General features: G+C 40.8%; 1 protein-coding gene across 3 annotated transcripts in view; it reads left to right on the top strand.

The window, feature by feature from the left end:
• The window catches only part of nin (ninein (GSK3B interacting protein)), a 144832-nt gene that overhangs the window by 93596 nt on the left and 26803 nt on the right, over window positions 1-24433 (top strand). For all 3 annotated transcript variants that reach the window (XM_080202662.1, XM_080202661.1, XM_080202663.1), the window contains exons 7-17: window positions 307-447; window positions 1810-1977; window positions 2131-2267; window positions 3312-3452; window positions 5141-5315; window positions 6606-6716; window positions 8961-9050; window positions 12096-12234; window positions 12612-12733; window positions 13720-14258; window positions 17623-19320. In XM_080202662.1, the coding sequence (XP_080058788.1) occupies window positions 307-447; window positions 1810-1977; window positions 2131-2267; window positions 3312-3452; window positions 5141-5315; window positions 6606-6716; window positions 8961-9050; window positions 12096-12234; window positions 12612-12733; window positions 13720-14258; window positions 17623-19320 (3461 nt within the window). The remainder of the gene's footprint in view (window positions 1-306; window positions 448-1809; window positions 1978-2130; window positions 2268-3311; window positions 3453-5140; window positions 5316-6605; window positions 6717-8960; window positions 9051-12095; window positions 12235-12611; window positions 12734-13719; window positions 14259-17622; window positions 19321-24433) is intronic.

The raw sequence follows: 24433 nt of genomic DNA, 5'->3' as shown, positions 1-24433 counted from the left end.
GAATAATCAGATCGGCAAAGTTATTTGTAGCTGCTGAGAAATTCACAATGTTGAAACTCCTGAAATTATTTGGATTTGTTTTGAATATCTGAGCAAATTCTGAATTTTATTGGGTTAAACTATTAAGTGGAATCATATAATATATGAAACCAAGATTCCCAGATATGCTGTTTACACTTTTAGAAAACAGGTATAGGATGTATGCTTTGAAAACTGTACAGTAGTCATATAATTACAGAAGTTTGTTACCACTGATGTTTGCATTTTGTTGCACTGAATTTCTGAACACTTGCTTCTGCTTTATAGGTACTGGATGACATATTTCAAAAACTAGACCAAGATGGTTTAATGCGTCTTGAAGATTTCCTTTATGGCATCTTTAAAAAGTCAGCACCTTCATCTTCTTCCACTCCTTACAGGCAACTAAAGAGGCATCATTCCCAGCAGGTAATGAGCAATTAATGAATGGAGGCAGCCTTAAACAATTGAATGGTGTTGCGGTGATTTCACTAAAGGATGGACTGTTGTACTGACTTTCCAGCTGTTATGTCTTTTAAAAAATGATTTAACTAAAGATCACCTTGTTACTCCCCCCTTGGGGATAAATTTTCTGGTCCTGTCTGCCATAAGAATTATTGTGGGCAGGATGGACAATCTGACAGACAGTTGAAAGGTCTCTTAACCTCTGGTGGGAATTTCCAGTCCTGCGGCTGGAAAATCCTACCTTTTTCTCCTTTCACTTGAGGTCAACAAATCTTTTCTCACTGCCTTCCCATGTTACGCTTTTGGGTTTTCACTTAACCAAGTTCAGCAGCTCTGACCGGTCCTGAGAAGAAGTCCCTGAATCTTGTAATCCAGTGTGTGAGTGTGCCCGTATCTGCTGAAACATCTTGTTAATTTGTAGTGAGCCCAGCCCAGGGATCGAACAGGGAAGTGAAAGAGTAAAGGAGGTGGAGATTGGGGAGGGAAGAGGGAGAGAGGAGAATGGGAGAAGGAAAATGAGTGGCAAAGGCAAAGGAACTATCTAAATATTGAGAAGCATTGAAAATTTCATTTGAGGAAGTGGGTCATGAACTAAATCTTGGCCCCAATTCCCTTTTTATGAGGGAAGGAGATCAAATGAGTTAAATTTTCCCTCCCCCAGGCTGTAATAAGAATCATTATGGGGCTGATGGGTGAACTAGTGCATTAACACCATCTACACTCAGCGTACAAGTGAGACAATTTGATGAAATCTTGAATAGAGTGAGCTCAGTCTCTTCTCTCTGAGACTGAAATTCCTGTCAGTGGGAGGGAATGGCACAAACTGTAGGGTTAAAGATTTCAAGAGGTAAAAATTCCTACCAGAGGATAGGTTGAGCTGTGTTATGTGTGTTAACCTTCCCCCCCCCCCCCCGCCTTGCAGATCTAGTAACTGGTCTTAAAGAAATTCCTGTGGAATACACTTTAACTTTCTCACTTGCTTCTACAGTGATCTTAGTGAGAGGGGCAGGTGGGTACAGCTATTTGTTTGCTCCATTATAAGGGCTTAGATTAATGTTAAGAGGGGAGGTTTCCTGCACACTTTGGAATGCTGAAGCCTCCAGTATTTCTTTGGAATACAGATCAGGGCTGAAGCCGAACAAAAATTTCCTTCAGCAAGCATTGCCAGTGTGTCTACGTGGTTAAATAGGTATAAAACCAGAACTTAATGAGGAAGAATTAGCTTAGATACTAGCAAAGCCTGGGAGACATGCCTTGTGCTAAATTCACAAATTCAGATAAGTAGTCAATATCATTACATTTTTTTTCCCTCTGTTCACATGTTAGCCATTTGATGAAAGTGGACGGCGTACTGCTACCCCATCTGCAATGACAAGCACTATTGGTCTCCGCCTGTTTTCATGTTTGGATGATGGGACAGGTTACACCTCAGCAGATCAGATCTTGGACACCTGGCAGGACGAAGGAATTGAAAACGGCCTTGAAATCCTCAAGGTATGACAACAGATTCAAGTCCTTGGCTGGAAAATATGCTCACCTGCTTGAGTTTTATTTTGATTGCTGCAACTGAAGATCTCAAATGTGATTGTGATGCGCCTCTGATTAATGGTGGCTGTGCTGAAACTAAATGATTATTGTCGTTTTCAGACCTTGGATTTTGCTCTGTATGGGAAGGTCAATCTGACAGAACTTACCCTGGCTCTGGAGAATGAACTTCTGATAACAAAGAATGGAATCCACCAAGCTGTCCTGGCCAGCTTCAAAAATGAGATTAGGCATTTAAAGTAAGTCAATTGTTAACTTTCTTTTTATTTGAAACAAGGAAACCAAAGAACTCTTTCAGATTACTTTTGCATGTGCCCACACATTTCCTGGTTTGAAAGACACTGATTGTACTGGTGTGATTGTGAAACAGCTTCTAAAGCTCAGTATTGGTGAGTTTAATACTGTCTTATTAATTTCCTTATTTTAATTTTTTCAGTTTAATTTTAAGGGAAAATGTTATATCTAGTTACAATGCAGTTTTTAAATTAGTGACAAGAAGATAGTCAGCTTAAATGTTCTGTGCTGCAGTAATTAGGGATATCAATTTATTTTTAAAAACGTATTTTGTAGTGGCTCAGGACAGTTAAAAAAAAGGATTATACAATTCACTTACGGTGCAGCCAGTAAATGTTCTGTGCATTATGGTGCTGAGCCATAAAGACCATGATGATTTTGGATTTGGCCCTGATGTGTTGTGAGCTGGTCAGTCTCAACCAGCATAGTAAGCATAGATGCCAAAATAATCCTCGGCATCATCCCATAAAGTGGAAAAGATTAGGTATAATACATCCAGCAAACCCTGCTGGCAGTGTGTCTGTGTGTGCATGTACCTGATAATCTTCAAAGTTCAGATATCATTTTCAATGTCAAAAAATTAAATTGTCCAGAAATGTCCTTGTACCATGGTGACATTGTGAATGGGAACAGTGGATGAAGGCAGCACTTTCCATTCACAAAGCCATTGGAACAGAACTCTGTAATACAACATAAGGGTGGGTTTTAAACACAAGCTGTGCTTTCAGACTCCCTATAAACAATTAGTGCAACTTGCCAATAAAGTGCAACAAGTGTAACAATTTGTAACAATGAGGAATCACAAAGGAACTCGGCAAAATCAATTTCCACTTAAAGAAAATGAAATAAACCATATATAGAACATGGCAGTAAATCACAAAATTATTACTAATTTCAGTAAAATTATTCTTTAACCAAAATCCTTCAGTTTGAGTTGAGTACATTGTGATAAACTGACTGTCATGAAAGGTAATCGCTTTTCCTTATAGGGAGCGAGTTGACCAAGTTTTAAGAGAAAAAGAAAAACTTCGAATGGACTTGGAAAAAGCAGAAAAGTTGAAAAATCTGATGGCCTCAGAAGTGGATGATCGCCATGCTGCTATAGAACATCTCAATGAATGCAATCTCCGGTACTTGACACCTTTTGTAATTCTGGCACACACACATCAGGATCTTGGTTTTTTTCCACTTGAAGGATTTTGAATTTGTTATGAATCAAATCAAAGGGGAAGGTCATGTTATAGAGTCATAGAATCCCTATAGTAAAGTAGGAGGTGATTCGGCCCATCAAGTCAGCACCAACCACAGTCCCACCCATGTGCTATCCCCATAACCCCAAGCATTTACCCTAGCTACTCCCCCCGACATTAAGAGGCAATTTAGCGTTGCTAATTCACCTAACTTGCTCGCAGGAGGCGAGGGGAGACCACAGGAAGAGTCAGTCAAGGCTATTGTCATTTACCTCTTTGAGCCTGGCCTAAATAAAGTATTAGCCAATTCTTTGTTTCACCCATCTTAGTTAGCAGTTAAACTAGAACTTTAGAAGGACAGACCAGCATAAACACAATAGTGAATAACATACTGAACAATTACATGGTACATAAAACATTGCTGTCCTTCTAACCTAGCATATCATTCAACTTGCAATGTAACACATTATTGTGTCATCTGGACCCTATGATTTGGAGTAATTACCACTACTCCAAACAATTATGGATTAACTATTGTAAATAAATATATCAGTTATGGCAGTTAGTGAAATTTGAGTCTTTTAACACAAAAGACTGTAAAATCCAGTAAAATTAATCTAAGAAGATGACTGTTAATCCTTAGGATATTGTTTCTGCAAGCGCAGATTACTTAGCCCCATTTCTAGGTTACAGACGCCAAGTTCATTCAGAAAAATAACTGTTAGATCTTTAAATAAGGGGGTGGCTCTGTAAAAAAAATTACAAATGCCTGCTTTCATTGGCTGGCATTGGGTTTCATCAGTTGAGTCTCCAGTTTTTTTACATTGCTATTAACCACTCCTTGTATTTTTTTATCTATCTGAGGGAGCAAGGAAAAGACAAATCTGATTGGAGCAGTACTTAACAGAATCGCTGAAAAAACATTTTTACGGTAGCAATGTTGAGAATGAGGAAGAAACCACTGCACAGATCGTTGGAATGGAAAACGCGGTCGGTGGTAGGGTGGTATTGTGTAGAGACGTAAAACATAGCATTGCTGCCTTACTGCACTAGATATCCGGGTTCAATACCAGTCTCTATGTGGTGTTTGCACATTCTCCCGTGTCTGAGTGTGTTTCCTCCGGGTGCTCCAGCTTCCTCCCACAGTCCAAAGATGTGCAGGATAGGTTGAATGGCCATGCTAAATTGCCCCTTAATGTTCAGGGGATTAACAGGGTAAATATGTGGGACTGTGGGGATAGAGCCTGGGATTGTTGTCGGTGCAGGCTTGAAGGGCTGAGTGACCTCCTTCTGCACTGTAGGGATTCTATGATAAATATGGAGGAAGTCTATTTTAATAATGTGCCAATTTACTGCAAATCCTCATGTCAAGTCAGTGAAAAGGTGCAGAATGAAAATAAACTTATTCTCTGGTGAGTTTCGTTCATTATAATTGAAAATTTAATGGTAAATATTAATATCCCACATTTCTCTTGTTAACTTTTGATATTAGTTCTCTGACCTGAGTTCTCTGACTTATTTACAAGTTGTCTGAAAATGTTCTGCTGTTCTAATGTACCTACATTAAAACTAACCCAGTACAAAAGCAGATTGCCATTTTTCATACTGGTGTGCTCTTTGTTGTTTAGCAAGCTGGAGCAAGAATACAGGAATCGTTTTGCTGCTCTGAAGGCAGACCTAACCAAAGAAAAAGACCAGATTTCCCATCAGGCCAGTAAGCAGAGAACAGAACTTGAGAAAGAGATCGAGAAAATGAAAGTGGAGGATGGATACCTCAGGGACCGACTTACACTGTCATTGAAGGTGAAAGTTCCCTTTTTCCATTATAATCCCATGTGTGAAAGGAGAGGAACAGTTTAGGGTGGTTAGATTCATATTTCAGAGCTACAGGCAAGAGGCCAAACAGCTTCCTTTCAGCTGCAACAATAGCTGAACATTACTGTTTAGACTGAAATTGTGATAAAATATTGGAAAATATTAAAACAGTTGCATTATTTTTTCATCTGCATACACTATACCCCTACTGCATATCTTCGTCGCTTGTGAAATGGCAACACAGTGGCACAGTGGTTAGCACTGCCACCTCGCAGCGCCAGGGACTGGGTTCAATTCCCAGCTTGGATCACTGTCTGTGTGGAGTCTGCATGTTCTCCCTGTATCTCCATGGGTTCCCTCCCACAGTCCGAAAGACGTACTGCTTAGATGCATTGGCCATGCTAAATTCTCCCTCAGCATACCTGAACAGGCACTGCCAGAGTGTGGCAACTCGGGAATTTTCACAGTAACTACATTGCAGTGTTGATGTAAGCCTACTTGTGACACTAATAAATAAACTTTAAAAATAAACATTGAACATATATGAACACTATCAGCCTATGGTGATCTTCCTAGGTACAAGTCATTTTATGTACAGCAAATAATGCAATGTGCAGGGGTATTGGCAATAAATTTAGCACTGTACACACTTCCAGGCTGTTGTTCTCAACTTGTCTCTGTACACAGGGACCAATGTGAATGTGAAGCCACCCATTCTAGATTCTGTTAAAGGTCTGCTTAAAGAAGAAAGAACCTGTCATTATTCCTTGCCATGGCAAGTCAGTATATATATAAAAAATTCATTTGCCTGACGAGGCCAACAGCACAATAACAATGACATTTGCAAAAATCTTAAAGCACCACATATACCAGAACTGCAAAATGAATGGAACTGTGTCGCACTTCTCCATGATAACCAATTCCTAATATTTCCTGTACGCACATATCATGAGAGAGGGGATTAAGGGTTATGGGGAGAGGGCGGGAATGTGGAACTGAGCCACGACAGATCAGCCATGATCTTATTGAATGGCGGGGCAGGCTCAAAGGGCTAGTTGGCCTACTCCTGGTCCTATTTCTTATGTTCTTATGTTATGTTTCTACTTAACTTTTCAATGTACAATTGGGAGTGCTGAATAGCTTGCTAAAAAAGCTAATTCTGTCTGTTGTATAACATTATTCACAATTCTACTAAGCTGTTCAATCCAAAATTGCACTTACCCCTCAGCAAATTCTGCCTTGTCAGAGATTATTCAAATGTCTTTTCATATCTTAAAGGAAAACAGTCGGCTGGAAAAAGAACTTTTAGAAAATTCAGAGAAGATGTTTGAGTTTGAGAACCTAGCAAAGAAGTTACAAAACAATTTGGACACAATTTTGAAAGAGAAGGTAATGCATGTGATTTTTCAACGCCTGGATCATGCTTAGTATTGGATGATATGAGGAGTTTGACTTGTTATATAATCTTCAGTTATGTTTTTCGGAAGGGGAAAAATTAGTCCTTTGTAAATAAGAAGTTTACTTTTCACATAATTAAATGAAACACAAGCAGAATCCTGCAGATGCTGAAAATCTGAAATGAAACAGAACATTGGCTTGAGTTACCTTGAAGATGTAGAATGTCTCTGTCGTGAAATTAGCAGAAGAGGCCTGAATCAAGAAGTCCCAATCCTGAAAGTGACATCTACCGTGGGCAGCACAGCGGTTAGCACTGCTGCCTCACATCACCAGGGACCTGGATTCGATTCCAGCCCTGGGTGACTGTCTGTGTGGAACTTGTACATTTTCCTGTGTCTGCATCTGTTTCCTCCAGGTCCTCAGGTTTCCTCCCAGAGTCCAGAGATGTGCAGGTCAAGTGGATTGGCCATGCTAAATTACCCCTTAGTATCTCAAGATGTGTAGATTCAGAAGCTTAGGAGGGTAAATACACAAGGTTACGAGGATAGAGCCTGGGTAAAATGCTCTGTTGGAGAGTCAGTACACTGTCAATGGTCTGAATCGTCCCCTCCTACTCTGTAGGGATTCTATGATCTACCATTTTGCAGAAGCAGGATTAGTTGGAATTCATACACATGCATTTCCCAAGGCAGCTGTCCATCTAAATCAGCAGTTGCCTCAACTCATGATTTTGATGTGAAGTGCCTGAAACCCAATTTGCGCAGATTAGTCCAGCTAGGAGCGTGTCTAAACTTTGTGGATCATTTAGATAACCAGGTATGCTTTTGGAGAGGTGATCTGCCCCTTTCGATATGTTTCTGGGACACCTTTGGCAGAGGGCATGTGCCATTTGGAATTGATAAAATTAAGCATGATTGTGTTTAAAATGTGTTTAAAGTCATTGGAACAGCAAAGCTGATTGGAAATGTCAAACACAATTGTCAGAAGTGTCAAGATGAACTGTTAAGGGAAACTGTCAAGGCATCTAAAACTCCTGTCCTTTAACTCTATGGAAAGAATCAGTCAGGAGTGTTGAAAAAAATGATTGTTTGCTACTTCATTCTTAAACCTTATAATAACCATTACTGGATTAGTGCATGACTGATTTCACAACCATTCATTATCATAGCAGGTTCTCTGCCATTTCCTTTTGCTTGATAGCTCCAAGAGGTTATGGACTTTTTGAACTGGGATTATGAATTCCATTGCTTGTTTTTGTGAGGGATTATGCAACTAAATGAAATGCTTATTGTTCTAAGGGATAATGTTGTTGAAGGAGTGTAAAGGTAGTAAATGGGTTTTCATGAATTTGTTTTTAAAAAAGATCTGCTTGGAAGTTTATTTTATGTCAGCATGGGTTCTGAGGTTTGCCCATGGTGGATACTAGGTGTATTTGCATGGAGGTGGTAAGGGCAAAGAGTGGTGGATGAGGGTCATGAATTGGCAATAAATTGGTATAGGGCGTATAAATGGCCATATGAAATGGGCAGGGAGCAGAGGTTGGCATGGAAGAAATGCGAGACCTTTGGGGGGGGTGGGTATCATGAGGTAGCATGGGTTGGCAAGGATGAGGAATAAGGAATGTGGGGTGGTGAGAGCTGGAGAACTTTTCTTTTACACAGCTGGGATGATATCCAGACAACAGGCAGGCCTCTTACCACCACACCCAACCATCCCTTTGGCTGCCTCCAAATTCTTTCCCGGAGTGGTGAACCTGACTCCCATTAGCACCTGAGCCTCCTCTCCTGGAATGAAAATGACACCACCCAGGGCACCTTTTTCCGAGTTGGGTTTGCAGAACCAGGAATTATACAGACCCTGCGGTCCGAACTTGGGAATGAAAACTCAGGCCGTTAACTCTGCTTCTCTTCCCCACAGACGCTGCAAGACCTACTGAATATTTCCAGCATTTTCTGTTTTTATCAATAATTAAATGGAACTTGCATTGAAGATTAAGATTTGTAATAGTTTTGTAAATATATTCAATGACCATGGAAATATTATTGAGACAACAGTAATCATTCAGATCAATAGAAAAGATGGTTAGTGTTTGATTATTTTTATATAAATAATATATCATGTAACATGGGTCAGGGAAAACCACTGACCAGATTCACTGTAAACACATTTACAAATGGATCAATTCAAAATAGAGTTGAAAGTACTGGAATAATTTTTCCTATCTATTATTAACAGTTTGGAGACCTTGATCCAACCAGTGCTGAATTTTTCTTGCATGAGGAGAAATTTGCACAGATGAGAAAGGATTATGAGCAGCAGTGTAGGGTAAGTAACCAGACCTAATGTAACATACCAATCAGAACCTGGCCGCATTTTTAGGTGATAAGTTAACACTATTTAAATAGCGGAGTGACTGATGGTGCGCCATAGACCAATCTCCCCATCTGTGTTGACATTGCTTCCATTGTTTCTTTAATGTTACTCTTAAGTTTCATTTCCTCATTCTTTTGAACTCTAAATTGTTTTCAGTTATTTATCCTGGCAGATATCTGATGACACTACCTGGGGCACTTTTTTCCCCTGAGTTGTGTTTGCAGAACCAGGAATCATACAGATCCTGCAACCCGGACTTGGGAGTGAGAATTCAAGCTATTAACTCTGCTTCTCTTCCCCACAGACGCTGCAAACCTGCTGAATATTTCCAGCATTTTCTGTTTTTATCTAATAATAAATGGAACTTGCATTGAAGATTAAGATTTGTCGTAGTTATGTAAATATATTCAGTGACCATGGAAATATCATTGACTCAACAGTAATCATTCAGATCAATAGGATCTTCAACCTCAATAAGAAATTTTCAGAGTGAATGCTGTTAAACCTTGTACGTTTCCAAATATGGCATTTCCAAATGACAGATTATCAAAAGTCCAGGGTATTCCTGATGGAATGCTTAGGTGTTTCTGGAAACATGGAAACCCTGCAGTGCAGAAAGTGGCCTTTTGGCCCATCGAGTCTGCACCAACCACAATCCCACCCAGGCCCTACCCCCATATCCCTACATATTTACCCGCTAATCCCTTTAACCTACACATCTCAGGATACTTAATGGCAATTTTTAGCATGGCCAATCAAACTAACCTGCACATCTTTGGACTGTGGGAGGAAACTGGATCTCCCGGAGGAAGCCCACACAGACACGAGGAGAATGTGCAAACTCCACACAAAGTGACCCAGCTGGGAATCGAACCCAGGTCCTTGGAGCTGTGAAACCCCATGTATCTGTTCCATTATTGTTCGGCTTGTGTGTGACCATCTGCACTAGACATTGCAGTTCAATGCCCCACTTCCGTGACAACTTTCATGAAGCTTTCGTGTTATAGTAGTTCACTGTACATCCATTATTTGCTAGTACCTAACCAGCAAGTTAAAGATTGGATCCTGTGACTTGTAGCTTTGGTTAACTACCCTCCTACAGATGAGTGGAGCACTAATACAAAGTTGTGCACACCTCCATCAGATCAATTATTGAGGATCTGACAGGTCTGGTAAAGCAGAGATGCCAATGTCTCAATCCTTGGATGTGCTCCAAGTACAGAATGTCCAGGATCACACTGGACAGCTATATCCCTATGACCTCTGGATTTAAATGGAGCAGTGGAACAGGAACTTTCTGTTGAGCAGTCAGAGGATGTCATTGAAGAATGTGAGGCACTCTGAGTTTGCAGGAGAATAAACACCATAGGCAGCAAGAGGTATTCAGCAGACTTTCTCCTACTCACTTCCTGCATTTGCCCCATTGCCATGCCACCCTGTATCTGCCCCATACTGTGGAGTAAGTTAGTTACAATCCTCAACATTTGTGGTGCCATCCTATTTATCCAATGGTTGACCACTCCGACTACACAGTTGAATGTTTGAATGTGATTAAAACTTCTTTGGGATAGAGTATGTCCTAATGCTAACACAGAAGGAGTTATTATAAAGTACGTTAGTTTATTTATTAGCCACAAGTGGGCTTACGTTAACACTGCAGTAAAGATACTGCAAAAATTCCCTAGTCACCACACTCTGGCATCTGTTCAGGTACACTAAAGGAGAATTTAGCAAAGCCAGTGCATCTAACCGGCACATCTTTGGACTATGGGAAGAAACCAGAGCACCTGGAAGAAACCCATGTGGACACAGGGAGAATGTGCAAATTCCACACAGACAGTGACCCAAGTTGAGAATTGAACCCAGGTCTCTGGCACTATGAGACAGCAGTATTAACCACTATGCCACCATGCTGCCCATGGGGTATTGACCTGCAATGTGCTGTGCAGATGGTCACACACAAGCCAAACAATAATGGAACAGAAACCCTTGCATCTGATACATGGGGCACCCTATGTTTCCAGAAGGAAGTGCAGCTGAAAGCAGATATTGGGAAGTGGTAACGAGGAAGACGAGGAAATTATTGGAGATAGTTTTGTCAGTACTAGACTCACTAGAGTAGGGAGATCACAGGAGCCATCAGAAGCTGTGGGGTGACCACAAATGTGGATCATTTCTTCAAATAGAGAGTTTGAAAGAACACGAGATTGATGAGTTTAGAGGTCTGACGCAAAGGTTGACTGAGATGAAAAATTAATTTACAAAAGATTAAATTTTCAAAGTGGAGAGGCTGCTGAAAGAAATGAAAACTTATTCCAGAAGAAACTCTGGGAATTTAGAGAGGCTGTTTTCTGAAGACAGTCATCATCTGTTGGCATTAGGAAGACATCCTTATTTGACGATAAAGGGTTTCCTTGAGATAATCTTTTGGTCAACAAAATATTGAGGCACTAAAGAGCCACATTGTGGAATGTAAAATTGGGTGGACATTTGAAGAACTTCCTACAGTTCTTTGAAGATGACATGGGACCATTCTATGTCTTGTTGAATCATTGAAGCAGCGAACTGGGCCATATTCATAATCTTACCCTAAGGGCTGTGTGCCCAACAACCAACAATGCAGGATTCCCTTAGCACTGTGTTAAAGTATCAACCTGGATCATGCCCTGGAGTGGAGCTTGGAGACAGCAGTGCTACCATTTGAACCAACCGTCAGGGATAGAATAAAGCAAATATGTGTTAGTTTCCTTCCAGAAGAGCAGATCAGCCAATGTCCTTTATTTAGCTTCTAGCAAATGTTTACAAATTTCTACTGGTTCAATTTTGGGAAGTATCCTGTGCACGTGTCAGCAACATTAAAGGGAGAGGAAACTATAAAGGGAGGAATAGAACTCAAAATCTTTCATTTTATTTCTAGCAGGGCTGGAAAAGAAAGTTGGTCACTTTAGTCTATGCAAATTAATTTCTATTTATGTTTTTATTATTTACCTGGTGTAGGAGCTCCAGGATCGAATTGATGAGCTCCAGTCTGAGGTACAAGCCTATCAGATACAGGGGAGAAGTTTTAAACCATTGATGAGAAGTCCCTTGGCAGAGGAACTGGAGAGTAAAAGTGATGTTGTTGACTGCGATCAAGGTACTGCAACAAGCAAAGACCAAGCTTTTGAAAGTAGTTTGGTTTCTTGAAATATTCAGCCATGCATTATTAGATTTATGATCTAAGGACACCCTGCTGTGGCCAAATCCTCAAGTAGACTTTATTACATTTCAGCAATATTTAAAGAGAAAGATAATTCATTTAGAAATTCTTCTTCATTCTGGCATAGTGCTAATGTTGAATCAAATATATTCTATATTCACTTCTATACACCTAAGCTTCTTACAGATGAGTGGCTATGTTTTATACTAAACTTTTTTTTATCTTAAAAGGCAGAAGTATCGAAAAAAAATCACAAATAATTTTTCATTGCCCTATTCTGGCTCATTTTTGACTAAATGCTTATTCTTTTTCAGGTTTTGGGTCTGAAGAATGTAATCCACTAAACATGAGTTTGGAAGCAGAAATGGTCATAGAACAAATTAAAGAGCAACACCATCAGGCGGTTGATAGTTTGAAAATTGAACTTGAAGCTAAGGCAAGTTTAAAAACAAGCTATTTGGTTGAAAGTTGGCACTAAATTTTCAACTGAAAATCTCTCAATCTCATTTTACTGTTGCAAGGCAAGTTGCATAATAGTATTACATATTTAAATATTTGATTAACATTTCTGTTTTGAAGAGAAAAGTTTGAGATCTGAGTTTTTAACAAAGTGTAGTAGATTGCTGACCAAAATAAAATCAGTAGGTGCACCTACAAGATTTTATATCTTCATTTTCTCTGAGTTTAATGGCCAGATTTACCTATTTACTTATGTTATTTATCCGTGGGATGTGGTCATTGCTGACAGGGCCAGCATTTACTTCCACTTCCATTGCTGCCCTTGAAATAGAGAGTCAGAGAGTCATACAGTGCAAAAAGGCCATTCAGCTCATTGAGTTGGTGGTGGTGAGCTGCCGCCTTGAACAGCTACAGTTCGTGTGATGTAAGTACAACCATAGTATTGTTCAGGAGGGAGTTCTCAGACTTTGGCTTGACATAATTATTTATTTCCAAATAAGGACAGCATCTGGAGGGAAAACTAGCAGATGATGGTGTTCCCCTGGACCTGCTTCCCTTGTCCTTCTAGATGGTAGAGTTCAGAGGTTTAGAAAGTGCTTTTGAAGGCACCTTGGCAAGTTGCTGCATTGCATCTTGTGAATGGTACATACTGCTGCACTGTGCACTGGTGGTGAAGGAGGTGAATGTCTAAGGTGGTGGATAGGATGCCAGTCAAGCAGACGGCTTTTTCCTGAATGTTATCGACGTTGTTGAGTGTTATTCAAATGGTAATTATATAGTACGAATAACTACATAGTACTAGTATGCTATCATTTCTGAATCTTTGATGACATTTTGTATCCTTTGGGTTGGGAAGACATGGAGAGGGGCGTGGGTGTGTGCGTGTGCATGTATGTATGTAACATCTGTGGCAAAATTGCTAGCATGCTATATGATAATATTTTTCTCAATATACCATTTCAGGTAAATTACTACAAGGAGCAGATGGAAGAAACAAAAGTTAGATATGAATTGGAGAAAGATGATGTTAACCAGGAGCACAGTAATGAGATTGCAAAAATGAATGACGAGCTTAATAAACTCAGAAGCCATATTTCAGAACTCCAAGAAGAGATAGAGACCCTTAAAACATTACAGCAAACGACAGAATGTAAACACAAAGAAGAAATAAACGAACTGCAGAATAGATTCAATGTAGATAAAACACGGCTAGGGATGCAGTTGAAACAGGAACATGAAGAAACGCTCCAGTGCAAAATGAAGGAAGTAAGCCAATGTCTCCACAAGGAGAAAGAAGAATTGTTAGAAAAGCTGACTTCCACTGAAGTGCTACTGGAAGCTCAAAGAGAAGAACTGAAGGAAACGTTCCGAAGAGAAAAAACAGAGTTGGAGCAGATTTACCGCACACAAATTTCTGAAGTCACACAAAACATTGAACAGGAGAAAGAAGAGTTGCAAAGGAATCTCTTACATGAAAAGCAAAATGAACTCCTACAGGAAAGGTAAGGATTAGAGTGAAGCATGTTGCAAAATGTCTGGGTCTAAAATAGAAGGGCAACTTAAAACATTAAAGACTGTTCTAGGATTGTAAACAGAATGCCAAGTAGTGGAATGAAACAAACTGAAATTAGAACTTTCATCTTTAGATTTTCTACAATTTCTGATCTAAAATGTAACCTCATTCTTATAGATTTATAAGTCTTTAGGGATCAAATTCAAAAGAAAACTTAGTGCTCTTATGCGGCTATTTTGGCTACAAATTCACATCCGTGGTGAGAATACACATTTCTGGTGCAACTGCACTGGACATAATTAGATCAGAGCACTATCATGAGCTCAGGCTGCATCCACCAGAAATATAGGCAAATTGTGACATCAGTCAGTGCATAACACTCATTTGACACCAGTGTTTGCCAGTTTGGAACTTAGTGCTCCCGCCAACACCACCACTTAACTGTGAAGAGCAGGAGACTCGTTCAACATCAGGAAAGAACCTCTACCCCACCTCACCAACATCAGCAATATTTAGAGGGATCAGCTACTTGTGGATTAGTTGCTGCTTGATTTCTGCTGACAGTTGCTGCAGTGAAAAATTGCCCCTTACATCTCTCTTAATCTTTCCTCATCTAATTCTATCACTGCGACCTTGTATCCCCTTCTCTCTCATATACTTATCCAGCTTCCCCTTAAATGCTACTCACTTCAACCACTCGTAGTAGCAAGTTCTACATTTTCACTATTCATAGTATGTTGCATTCAAATGTTAACTTATGATCTTTGTGAATTCCCTCGGGTTGCACTTGTCTGGCATAATGCTCCAGTGGCTGCAGTCTGGATGTTGGAAAGCTGCTCACTTTCAGTGAAGGGGACTGCAGAGGGTCTTAGGGGATGACTTTGGGCCTGGACTTTGAACTACACCTTCTCAGTAAGGGCAGCAGCTATCTGGACTGGCTTATAGTCAACCTGAGGGCACTGGCTGAGTGGTAGGGTTGGGAAGGTGAATGCTGTCATCCTGAGAGAGGACAAGTTCACACCACTTCCCTAAGATTATACCTCTAGCACTCCTAGTAATCTGTAGTACAGATTGCTAGACTACTGTGAGAGTCTGCAAGCCCTTTGAACACTGGTATCAGCAGGGATGATGGCAGCAATCTGGGCCTGCCTAGCAGCAGACTGACCTTGCATTACAGTAATCTAAGCTTCCATTGCAGCACTTGGACACTGGGAGGCCCCTGCTGCAAGGGAAAGTGAGTCACTAACCTTAGACCTCCATAAGAATGAGTTAATAAATGCTAGATATGATTTGTAATTGATAGATTGTGTTTGTAGGTTAATGATGGGTTGTGGTGAAATGATCAGTGTGAAAAGTCTTATGGTGCAATTTTTGGGATGTAGCATTTGAAGATAGATTGACTGACCTTGACCACATTGACCAATGTGAGGTCAACGAACCTTTTGCTCCATTGCATCCTGGGAGTTTGAAATCTGGCATTGACCACCATGGCCATTTGTGCTGATTATCTAAGAAAAGTTTGTCTGGAGAGCGCTGTCTCGCCAATTGTAGTATAATTCATTCTTGTATAGATGCCACTGAAACAGGCCATTCAGTCCAACCAAAGTATGACAGTGTTTAGGCCCCACAATCCTCCTCCCATCTTTCCTCCTCTAAATCTACCATCGTAACCATTTATTTCCTTCTCCTTCATGTACTTTTCGACCTTTCCCTTAAATGCATCAATACAATGCACTTCATCCATTCCCTATAATAGAGGGTTTGGTATTCACATCAGTTTTTGAGTTCATATTGGGTTTTTTGAAGATTATCATATTGATAACCTCAAGTGGAAATATTCTCTCTGTATCCTCTCCATCACAATTTTCAATACTTCTATTAGGTCACATCAAGAGTAAAGAGACCCAGCTTTCCTGATATGTATACCCACACATTTCTGGTATCATCCTAGTAAACCTTCTCTACACTCTCTCCTGCACCTCTAAGTGCACAGAGTGCTCGTCATTGTACTCTCACCAAGGTTCGATATGGGTTTAGCATAATTTCCCTACTTAATTCTGTCCCTCTAGACATAAAGCCCAGTGCTTGCTTGCTTGCTTTTTATGGCCTTGCTAACCTGTGGAACAACTTTCAGTGATTAGTATATTTGTATTGTGAGATCTCTAAACTCCTTTACAAAATTTAGACTTCCACCTTCCAAGTAATCTGACCTCTCTATTCTTCCCACCAAAATGTACAACCCACATTTAGCTGTGTTGAACTTCATTTGCCAATGAGTTATGCATTCTGCAAGTTTACTAATGCCCTCCTATAATTTGTTGCAGTCCGCCACAGTATTGATTATTTCCCCCACCCTGACAAATATGCTGTCACCCTCAAGTTTGGGAATTGTTATTTTGATTACAAGCTCTAAATCACTAATGTAAATTGTGAACAGCAATGGTCCCATCACTGATCCTTGTGGAACACTACTTCTGCCCGCTAACTAACTGTATAGGCTTCATTAGTTTGTTATAGGGCACTTTATCAGAGGCCATTTGAAAATCCAGATAAATTATTACATCAATAGCATTGCCATTGCTTGATTACTCTGCTATGTACTTAAAAAAATCAGTAATGTTGGTCAAACAAGATTTTCCGTTTTGAAATCTATACTATTTTTGTAAAAATATGTTCTTCTATTCTGTCCGATAGTGGGGTCTGCATTATTTTTCCCACCACCAATATTAAACCAACAAGGTTTGTAATCCTGCTTCCTGCATAGATTCTCTTCCGCAGATAGTTCCAGCAGCTGCTCCAGTTAAAATACACCTTCCCATTAAGAGTACAGGCTGCCTTTAAACAGCAAGTGGTGCTAGCTTCACAGAAACAGTGGCACCCTGTTGGGGGTATACTCACGCAACAGGACATTTAGCAATGACTGTAAGCAGCAATCATTTAGACCAGCAGAAAGCACAGAAATGGCATGCTGTCTGCATCATGCAATGGGTGCAGGTTAATCACAAAACATGATTCCCGCGCCTATTTTTGAGACTTATCAATTTTTGTGCCTCCCATTGAATCCTTGATGCGTTACAGTTCCATGGACCCCCAATTTCCTCTGCTACCTAATATTGATGTGAAGCTGTGTCGCTTTACTATTTAACTGATGGTCACCAGAGGTTAATCTGAAAATGTTCTAACCCAGTGGTTTTCACAAACACAGTTCCAGTAGGTACCAGTGGATGGTAATTAGAAATTGGCTCCATGAGTAATTTTTCTCTACTCTATTAGAGAAACTGAGACTATTTAGTGACCTCACTATTGCTTCAGCTGAGATTGATGTATAACATTTATCATTATTTGTCACACAGAAAAACCATGGAAAATGAATTTAACCAGAAGATTTCTGAAATGGAATCCCAGTTTGCTAAGGAACATCAAACAATCGTCCTTAAATTCAAAAAAGAAACATCTGAGCTTGAGGAAAAATATCAACTAGAACTTCTACAACTTGAAAAACAACTTCAGGAGGAGAAAGGGCAGTGGGAATTTGAAAAAGAGGAGCTTTTACAGGAAAATGAAGATGAAATGGAACTGCTGAAGGAAATGTTAAAAGAGAAAACTCTACTTTCCGAGAAACTCACTGAAGAGAGAGACAGTTTAGAGAAATCTTGCAAAGATGAATTAAACAAATTAGCTTCTGAGCACCAACAACTGCAGAAAGAACTGCAGGAATTAAAAACTGCTACCTCGAAGAAAGAGAATGTTTTGACAGATGAAATTATCAACTTGAGGAAGGAATTGAAGATACAATTACAAAAGAAAGAAGAACAATTGGCCAAGGCTGAGGACAAGCAGGAACAGACCAGAGTGTTGATTGAAAAGGTAGAAGCAGAATCTGAAATGGAAAAAATTAGATTGAAATCGGAAACAGTTAGATTAGAAGAAAACAACACCATGGTTTCTGGTCAACTCCGGGTGGTGCGTGAAAAATTTGAAAAGGAAAAGGCAGGCCTGTGCTCTGAAATCTCCAGACTGCGCGAGAAGATCAAAAATATGGAAGAGAACACGGTGGCCCTTGGTGAAAAGCAGAAATCCAACAATAAGTTCGAGGGGAGAGATAAGGAAATGAAAAATAAGGTCCCGCAGCCACAGGAGAGGATGCTACAGTTGGAAGAAGAAACATTGCCACTTGCAGAAGCAGAAATAGTACACGAAGAATTGAAAAAAGATACGGCGGAGATGGAAACATTTTGGTTAGAAGAAAGTTCTAAAGAATTGAAAGGAAGATCGCCAAACCTACAGGAAGCCAATGAACTCCTGAAAAGAGAGGGGGCAGAAATAATGAAGGTAAATTTTGAACTTCAAGCAAAGATTGAACAACTGCAAGGCAAAGTCACTGCACTTACAAACTTGGAGAAGATGTCCAAACTGTCTGAGAAAGAAGTAAGATCAGAAAATGCCAATCTGAAACTGAGGATGAAGGAACTAGAAGAAGCAACACTGAATGCCTCATATCTCCAGAAAACAGCTGAGTTGTTGAAAAATGAAATGGCAGAGATGAAAATGAAGAAGCTAGAAGGTCAAGAAATAGTCAAACAGTTGCAAGAAAAAGTCGAAGTTCTCACAAAGGTGCGTGACGAATCTCAGCAGCAACTAGCAGAAATAAAATTACAGAATGCAAGCTTGCAAGATCGCACAAAGGAATTACAGGAAAAATCTCTGGAGCTGCCAAACCTACAAAAAGCTATTGAGCTGCTTCAAAATGAAAAAATGGAAATAATACAGGAGAGGAAACAACTTCAAGAAAAAGTTGAACAATTACAAGACAAAGTAAAGGTTATTTCCAGTTTAGAGACTGCACATGATACCTCTGAGAAAGAAATGGTAAAATTAAGGACTCAGAACATGAGCCTGCAAGAAAGGATCAAACAATTGGAAGAGAAGGTTGTGTCCGTTTCAGAACTTCACAAGAGAAATGCTCAAACTGAAAGAGAGAATGCTGAGTTAAAAGTTGTTGTCACCAAATTGCAAGAGCAAATAAATCAGCAGCAAGCCAAAACGAACAGGTAATGGTTATGGCAGCTTTATGTAACTTCAGTAAATTCCCAGTCCTTTGTGATAAAGGTCTTTTGGTTAAAATGAAAAAATTAACAAACTTTCATTTCCAATGCTTCTTTTCCCAAACACATGGACAGCTGACTTCTTTGAAATGTGGTAAGCTGGAAACCATAATGATTTAAGGTGGTGCATTTTAATTGAACTAAAGGCTAGATTTTCCATGCCTTGTTTATAAATAGATGGAATTCTTGTCTTCTTTAAAGGCATGTCTTGTCCTTTGGTAGTGTTGGTTCTAAAGATTGCTGTGGAAACCATTGTGAAAGTTAATTGTGCTTTGAATCACAAAATTCTAAGGGTATCATTGTTTCAACTATGATTACTTTAAATGAGATTGGCACACATTAAGGAACATGGATGTTTAGTCCCTGTTAAGATACAAGTTCATGATGTTTCTTGCAGTTGCTTCTGATGTTTGGTTATTTTGTTTTAAATGTTGCTGCTATCACCCCAGGTATCATGTTAAAAAAAAATGTCATTTTAAAGTGAACTGAACTTCAATTACTGATTAGAGGCAGGAAGGAGACATGGATAACATTTTCTTCCTGTGCTTTTCTTAATTACATTCCAAGAATATTTTAAGGGAGGGTGATTGCAAATGAATAAAATAAGCCACTATAACTATCATAGAATGCTATAGTGCAGAAGGAGGCAATTTGGCTCTACAAGTCTGCACCAACCACAATCCCACCCAGGCCCTATGCCTATAACCCCATGCATTTACCCCAGCAAGTCCCCCTGACACTACTCCGCACATCTTTGGACTGTGGGAGGAAACTGGAGCACCCAGCGGAAACCCATGCAGACGCAGGGAGAATGTGCAAACTCACACACATGATGTGGATATGCCGGCGTTGGACTGGGGTAAACACAGTAAAAAGTCTGACAACACCAGGTTTCAATCCAACCGATTTATTTGATAGTAAACTCACTAGCTTTCAGGTTAGCCCCTTCGTCAGGTGAATGGAGAGTTCTGGCCTCAGACAGAGCATATAAAGCACAGACAGTTTACAGATTACTGATTAGAATGCGAATCTTTACGCCTAACCTGCTGTTCAAGTCTTAAAGTGGCTAACAATGTGAGTGGAAGGAGCATTGATCACAGGTTAAAGAGATGTGTATTGTCTCCAGACAGTACAGTAAGTGAGGTTTTGCAAACCCAGGCAAGTCACGGGGGTTACAGATAGTGCGACATGAACCCAAGATCCCTGTTGAGACCGTCCTCATGTGTGCAGAACTTGGCTATCAGTCTCTGCTCAGCGACTCTGCGCTGTCGTGTGTCGTGAAGGCTGCCTTGGAGAATGCTTACCCGAAGGTCAGAGGCTGAATGCCTGTGACCACTGAAGTGTTCGCCAACAGGAAGGGAACAGTCTTGCCTGGTGATTGTCGAGCGATGTTCATTCATCCATTGTCGTAGCGTCTGCATGGTCTCCCCAATGTACCATGCTTCGGGACATCCTTTCTTGCAACATATCAGGTAGACAATGTTGGCCGAGTTGCAAGAGTATTTACCGTGTACCTGGTGGATGGTATTCTCACGTGTGTTGATGGTATCCATGTCGTTCAGGATGGCATCCTGAAACCCATTGTACAAAGAACCCCCAGCTTTTGTCACGACACTACAGACTTCCTACAGAAACTCAGCACACAGGGAGCAGTTGAACCAGGGACACTCCTCGTCACAATGGATGTCTCGGCCCTCTACACCAACATCCCCCATAACGATGGCATTGCTGCGACTGCCTCAGTACTCAATGCTGACAACTGCCAGTTTCCAGATGCAATTTTACAACTCATCCGCTTTATCCTGGACCACAACGTCTTCACCTTCAACAACCAGTTTTTCATCCAGACACACGGAACTGCCATGGGGACCAAATTTGCACCTCAATATGCCAACATCTTCATGCACAGGTTCAAACAAGACTTCTTCACCGCACAGAATCTTCAACCGATGCTATACACTAGATACATCGATGACATCTTCTTCCTTTGGCCTCATGGTGAACAATCACTGACACAACTATATGATGATATCAACAAATTCCACCCCACCATCAGACTCACCATGGACTATTCCCCAGAATCAGTTGCATTCTTGGACACACGCATCTCCATCAAGGACGGTCACCTCAGCACCTCACTGTACCGCAAGCTCGCAGACAATCTCACAATGCTCCACTTCTCCAGCTTCCACCCTAAACATGTTAAAGAAGCCATCCCCTATGGACAAGCCCTCCGTATACACAGGATCTGCTCAGATGAGGAGGATCGTGACAGACACCTCCAGTCGCTGTAAGATGTCCTCATAAGAACAGGATATGGCGCTCGACTCATCGATTGACAGTTCTCATGCGCCACAGCGAAAAACCGCACCGATCTCCTCAGAAGACAAACACAGGACACAGTGGACAGAGTACCCTTCGTCGTCCAGTACTCCCCCGGAGCAGAGAAGCTACGACATCTTCTCCGGAGTCTTCAACATATCATTGATGAAGACGAACATCTCGCCAGGGCCATCCCCACACCCCTACTTCTTGCCTTCAGACAACCACACAACCTCAAACAGACCATTGTTCGCAGCAAACTACCCAGCCTTCAGGAGAACAGTGACCACAATACCACACAACCCTGCCACAGCAACCTCTGCAAGACATGCCAGATCATCGACATGGATACCATCATCACACGTGAGAAAACCATCCACCAGGTACACGGTAAATACTCTTGCAACTCGGCCAACATTGTCTACCTGATACGTTGCAAGAAAGGATGTCCCGAAGCATGGTACCTTGGGGAGACCATGCAGACGCTACGACAACGGATGAATGAACATCGCTCGACAATCACCAGGCAAGACTGTTCCCTTCCTGTTGGCGAACACTTCAGTGGTCACGGGCATTCAGCCTCTGACCTTCGGGTAAGCATTCTCCAAGGCGGCCTTCACGACACACAACAGCACAGAGTCACTGAGCAGAGACTGATAGCCAAGTTCCGCACACATGAGGACGGTCTCAACAGGGATCTTGGGTTCATGTCGCACTATCTGTAACCCCCGTGACTTGCCTGGGTTTGCAAACCCTCACTTACTGTACTGTCTGAAGACAATACACATTTCTTTAACCTGTGATCAGTGCTCCTTCCACTCACATTGTCGGCCACTTTAAGACTTGAACAGCAAGTTAGGTGTAAAGATTTGCATTCTAATCAGTAATCTGTAAACTGTCTGTGCTTTATATGCTCTGTCTGAGGCCAGAACTCTCCATTCACCTGACGAAGGGGCTAACCCGAAAGCTAGTGAGTTTACTATCAAATAAATCGGTTGGACTGAAACCTGGTGTTGTCAGACATTTTACTGTGCAAACTCACACAGACAGTGATCCAAGCCATAAATCAAACCCAGGTCCCTGGTACTGTGAGGCAACAGTGCTAATTATTGTGTCACCATACCATCCCATTATAGCTGCTAAAACTTCTGCACTTCAATCAAATTGAGTTTATAAAAAAAGAGAATTGCTTGAAAAATTGGAATTAAGAAATAATGCATTTTGCTTTGCAATCATCAACTATGTATTTCCTTTAATGAAGTTTGTTTGTAATGGAACTTTGTTGCTAGCTTTATTCAAATTTGTGAGCATTCAACACTGTGTTTACTGTCACCACCCTGTTGCATTTGTTGATGAGTTTGTAAGCATCATAACATAAGAACATAAGAAATAGGAGCAGGAGTAGGCCATCTGGCCCCTTGAGCCTGCCCCGCCATTCAGTAAGATCATGGCTGATCTGTCGTGGCTCAGTTCCACATTCCCGCCCTCTCCCCATAACCCTTAATCCCCTCTCTTATCAAAAACCCATCAACCCACGTCTTAAAAATATTTAGCGAGGTAGCCTCCACCACTTCAACGGGCAGAGAATTCCAGAGATTCACCCCCCTTTGAATGAAGAAGTTCTTCCTCAACTCCATTCTAAACCGCCCCCCCTTTATCTTGAGGCTGTGCCCCCTAGTCCTACTGTCCTTTCTGAGCGGGAAGAGTCTCTCCACCTCTATCCTATCCATCCCATTCATCATCTTATACATCTCAATGAGATCTCCCCTCATTCTTCTAAACTCTAATGGGTACAACCTAGTTTATTCAGCCTCTCCTCATAGCTCAACCCCCTCAACTCCGGCATCAGCCTAGTAAACCTCCTCTGCACTCCCTCCAAGGCCAAAATGTCCTTGCGTAAGTACGGTGCCCAAAACTGCACACAGTACTCCAGCTGCGGCCTCACCAATGCCCTATACAGCCGCAGCAAGACCTCCCTACTTTTATATTCAATCCCCCTCACTATGAAGGTCAGCATCCCATTCGCCTTCCTGACCACCTGCTGCACCTGCAGGCTGGGTTTTTGCGACCATTAGAGCAAATATTCTTTTTGTAATCTATTGCATCTATAACTGCCCAAATGTTGGATGTCCAAATATATTATTGCAAGCTTACTATTCTGAATTAAATTCAGCAGCAACAGGAAGCGGGCGTATTGTTAATGGGTGAATCTAAACTATCAGAACCAAGATAGCAGATATTGACTAAAAACTGCAAATACAGAAACAAAATGATGGACTACATCAAATGTTCATTCAAAGCATATTTCAGAATGGAAAATAGTTTTCCTGTTTCAAAAAATTTTGGAATTTGGTATACTGTGGTATATAAAATGCATCACCTTGCCTGTTAATCATAAAGCATGACAGAATGGTGAATGTTGATGTGTTAGTTTGTTGCACCATAAGGTGATATGCATGTAAGACTGTCTTGCACAATGTCCTTCTTACCCTTTTGCTCATTTGCATGTTTACACCTTATCCCAGATTAAAGATAAAGCCATGATCACATTATAGTTGCATAGCTAAATGACAAAACATTTTAAAAATGCCAATGCTTTAACGTCAACTGTTCTATTTTTTCATGTGTTTGTGTTGGTACATATGCATCCACACTGATCCGTGGAAATAATAGGTGAGCAAGGGCCTTGCCATGTGGGGAACACAACAAAGAGCACATCAAGCAAGCCCATGCAGGG

Source organism: Carcharhinus amblyrhynchos, chromosome 14 (assembly GCF_965287045.1).
Source record: "Carcharhinus amblyrhynchos chromosome 14, sCarAmb.v2.hapA, whole genome shotgun sequence".
Lineage (NCBI taxonomy): Eukaryota > Metazoa > Chordata > Chondrichthyes > Carcharhiniformes > Carcharhinidae > Carcharhinus > Carcharhinus amblyrhynchos.
Note: the sequence above shows the minus strand (reverse complement) of the source record. Positions and strands in the feature narration are given on the sequence as shown.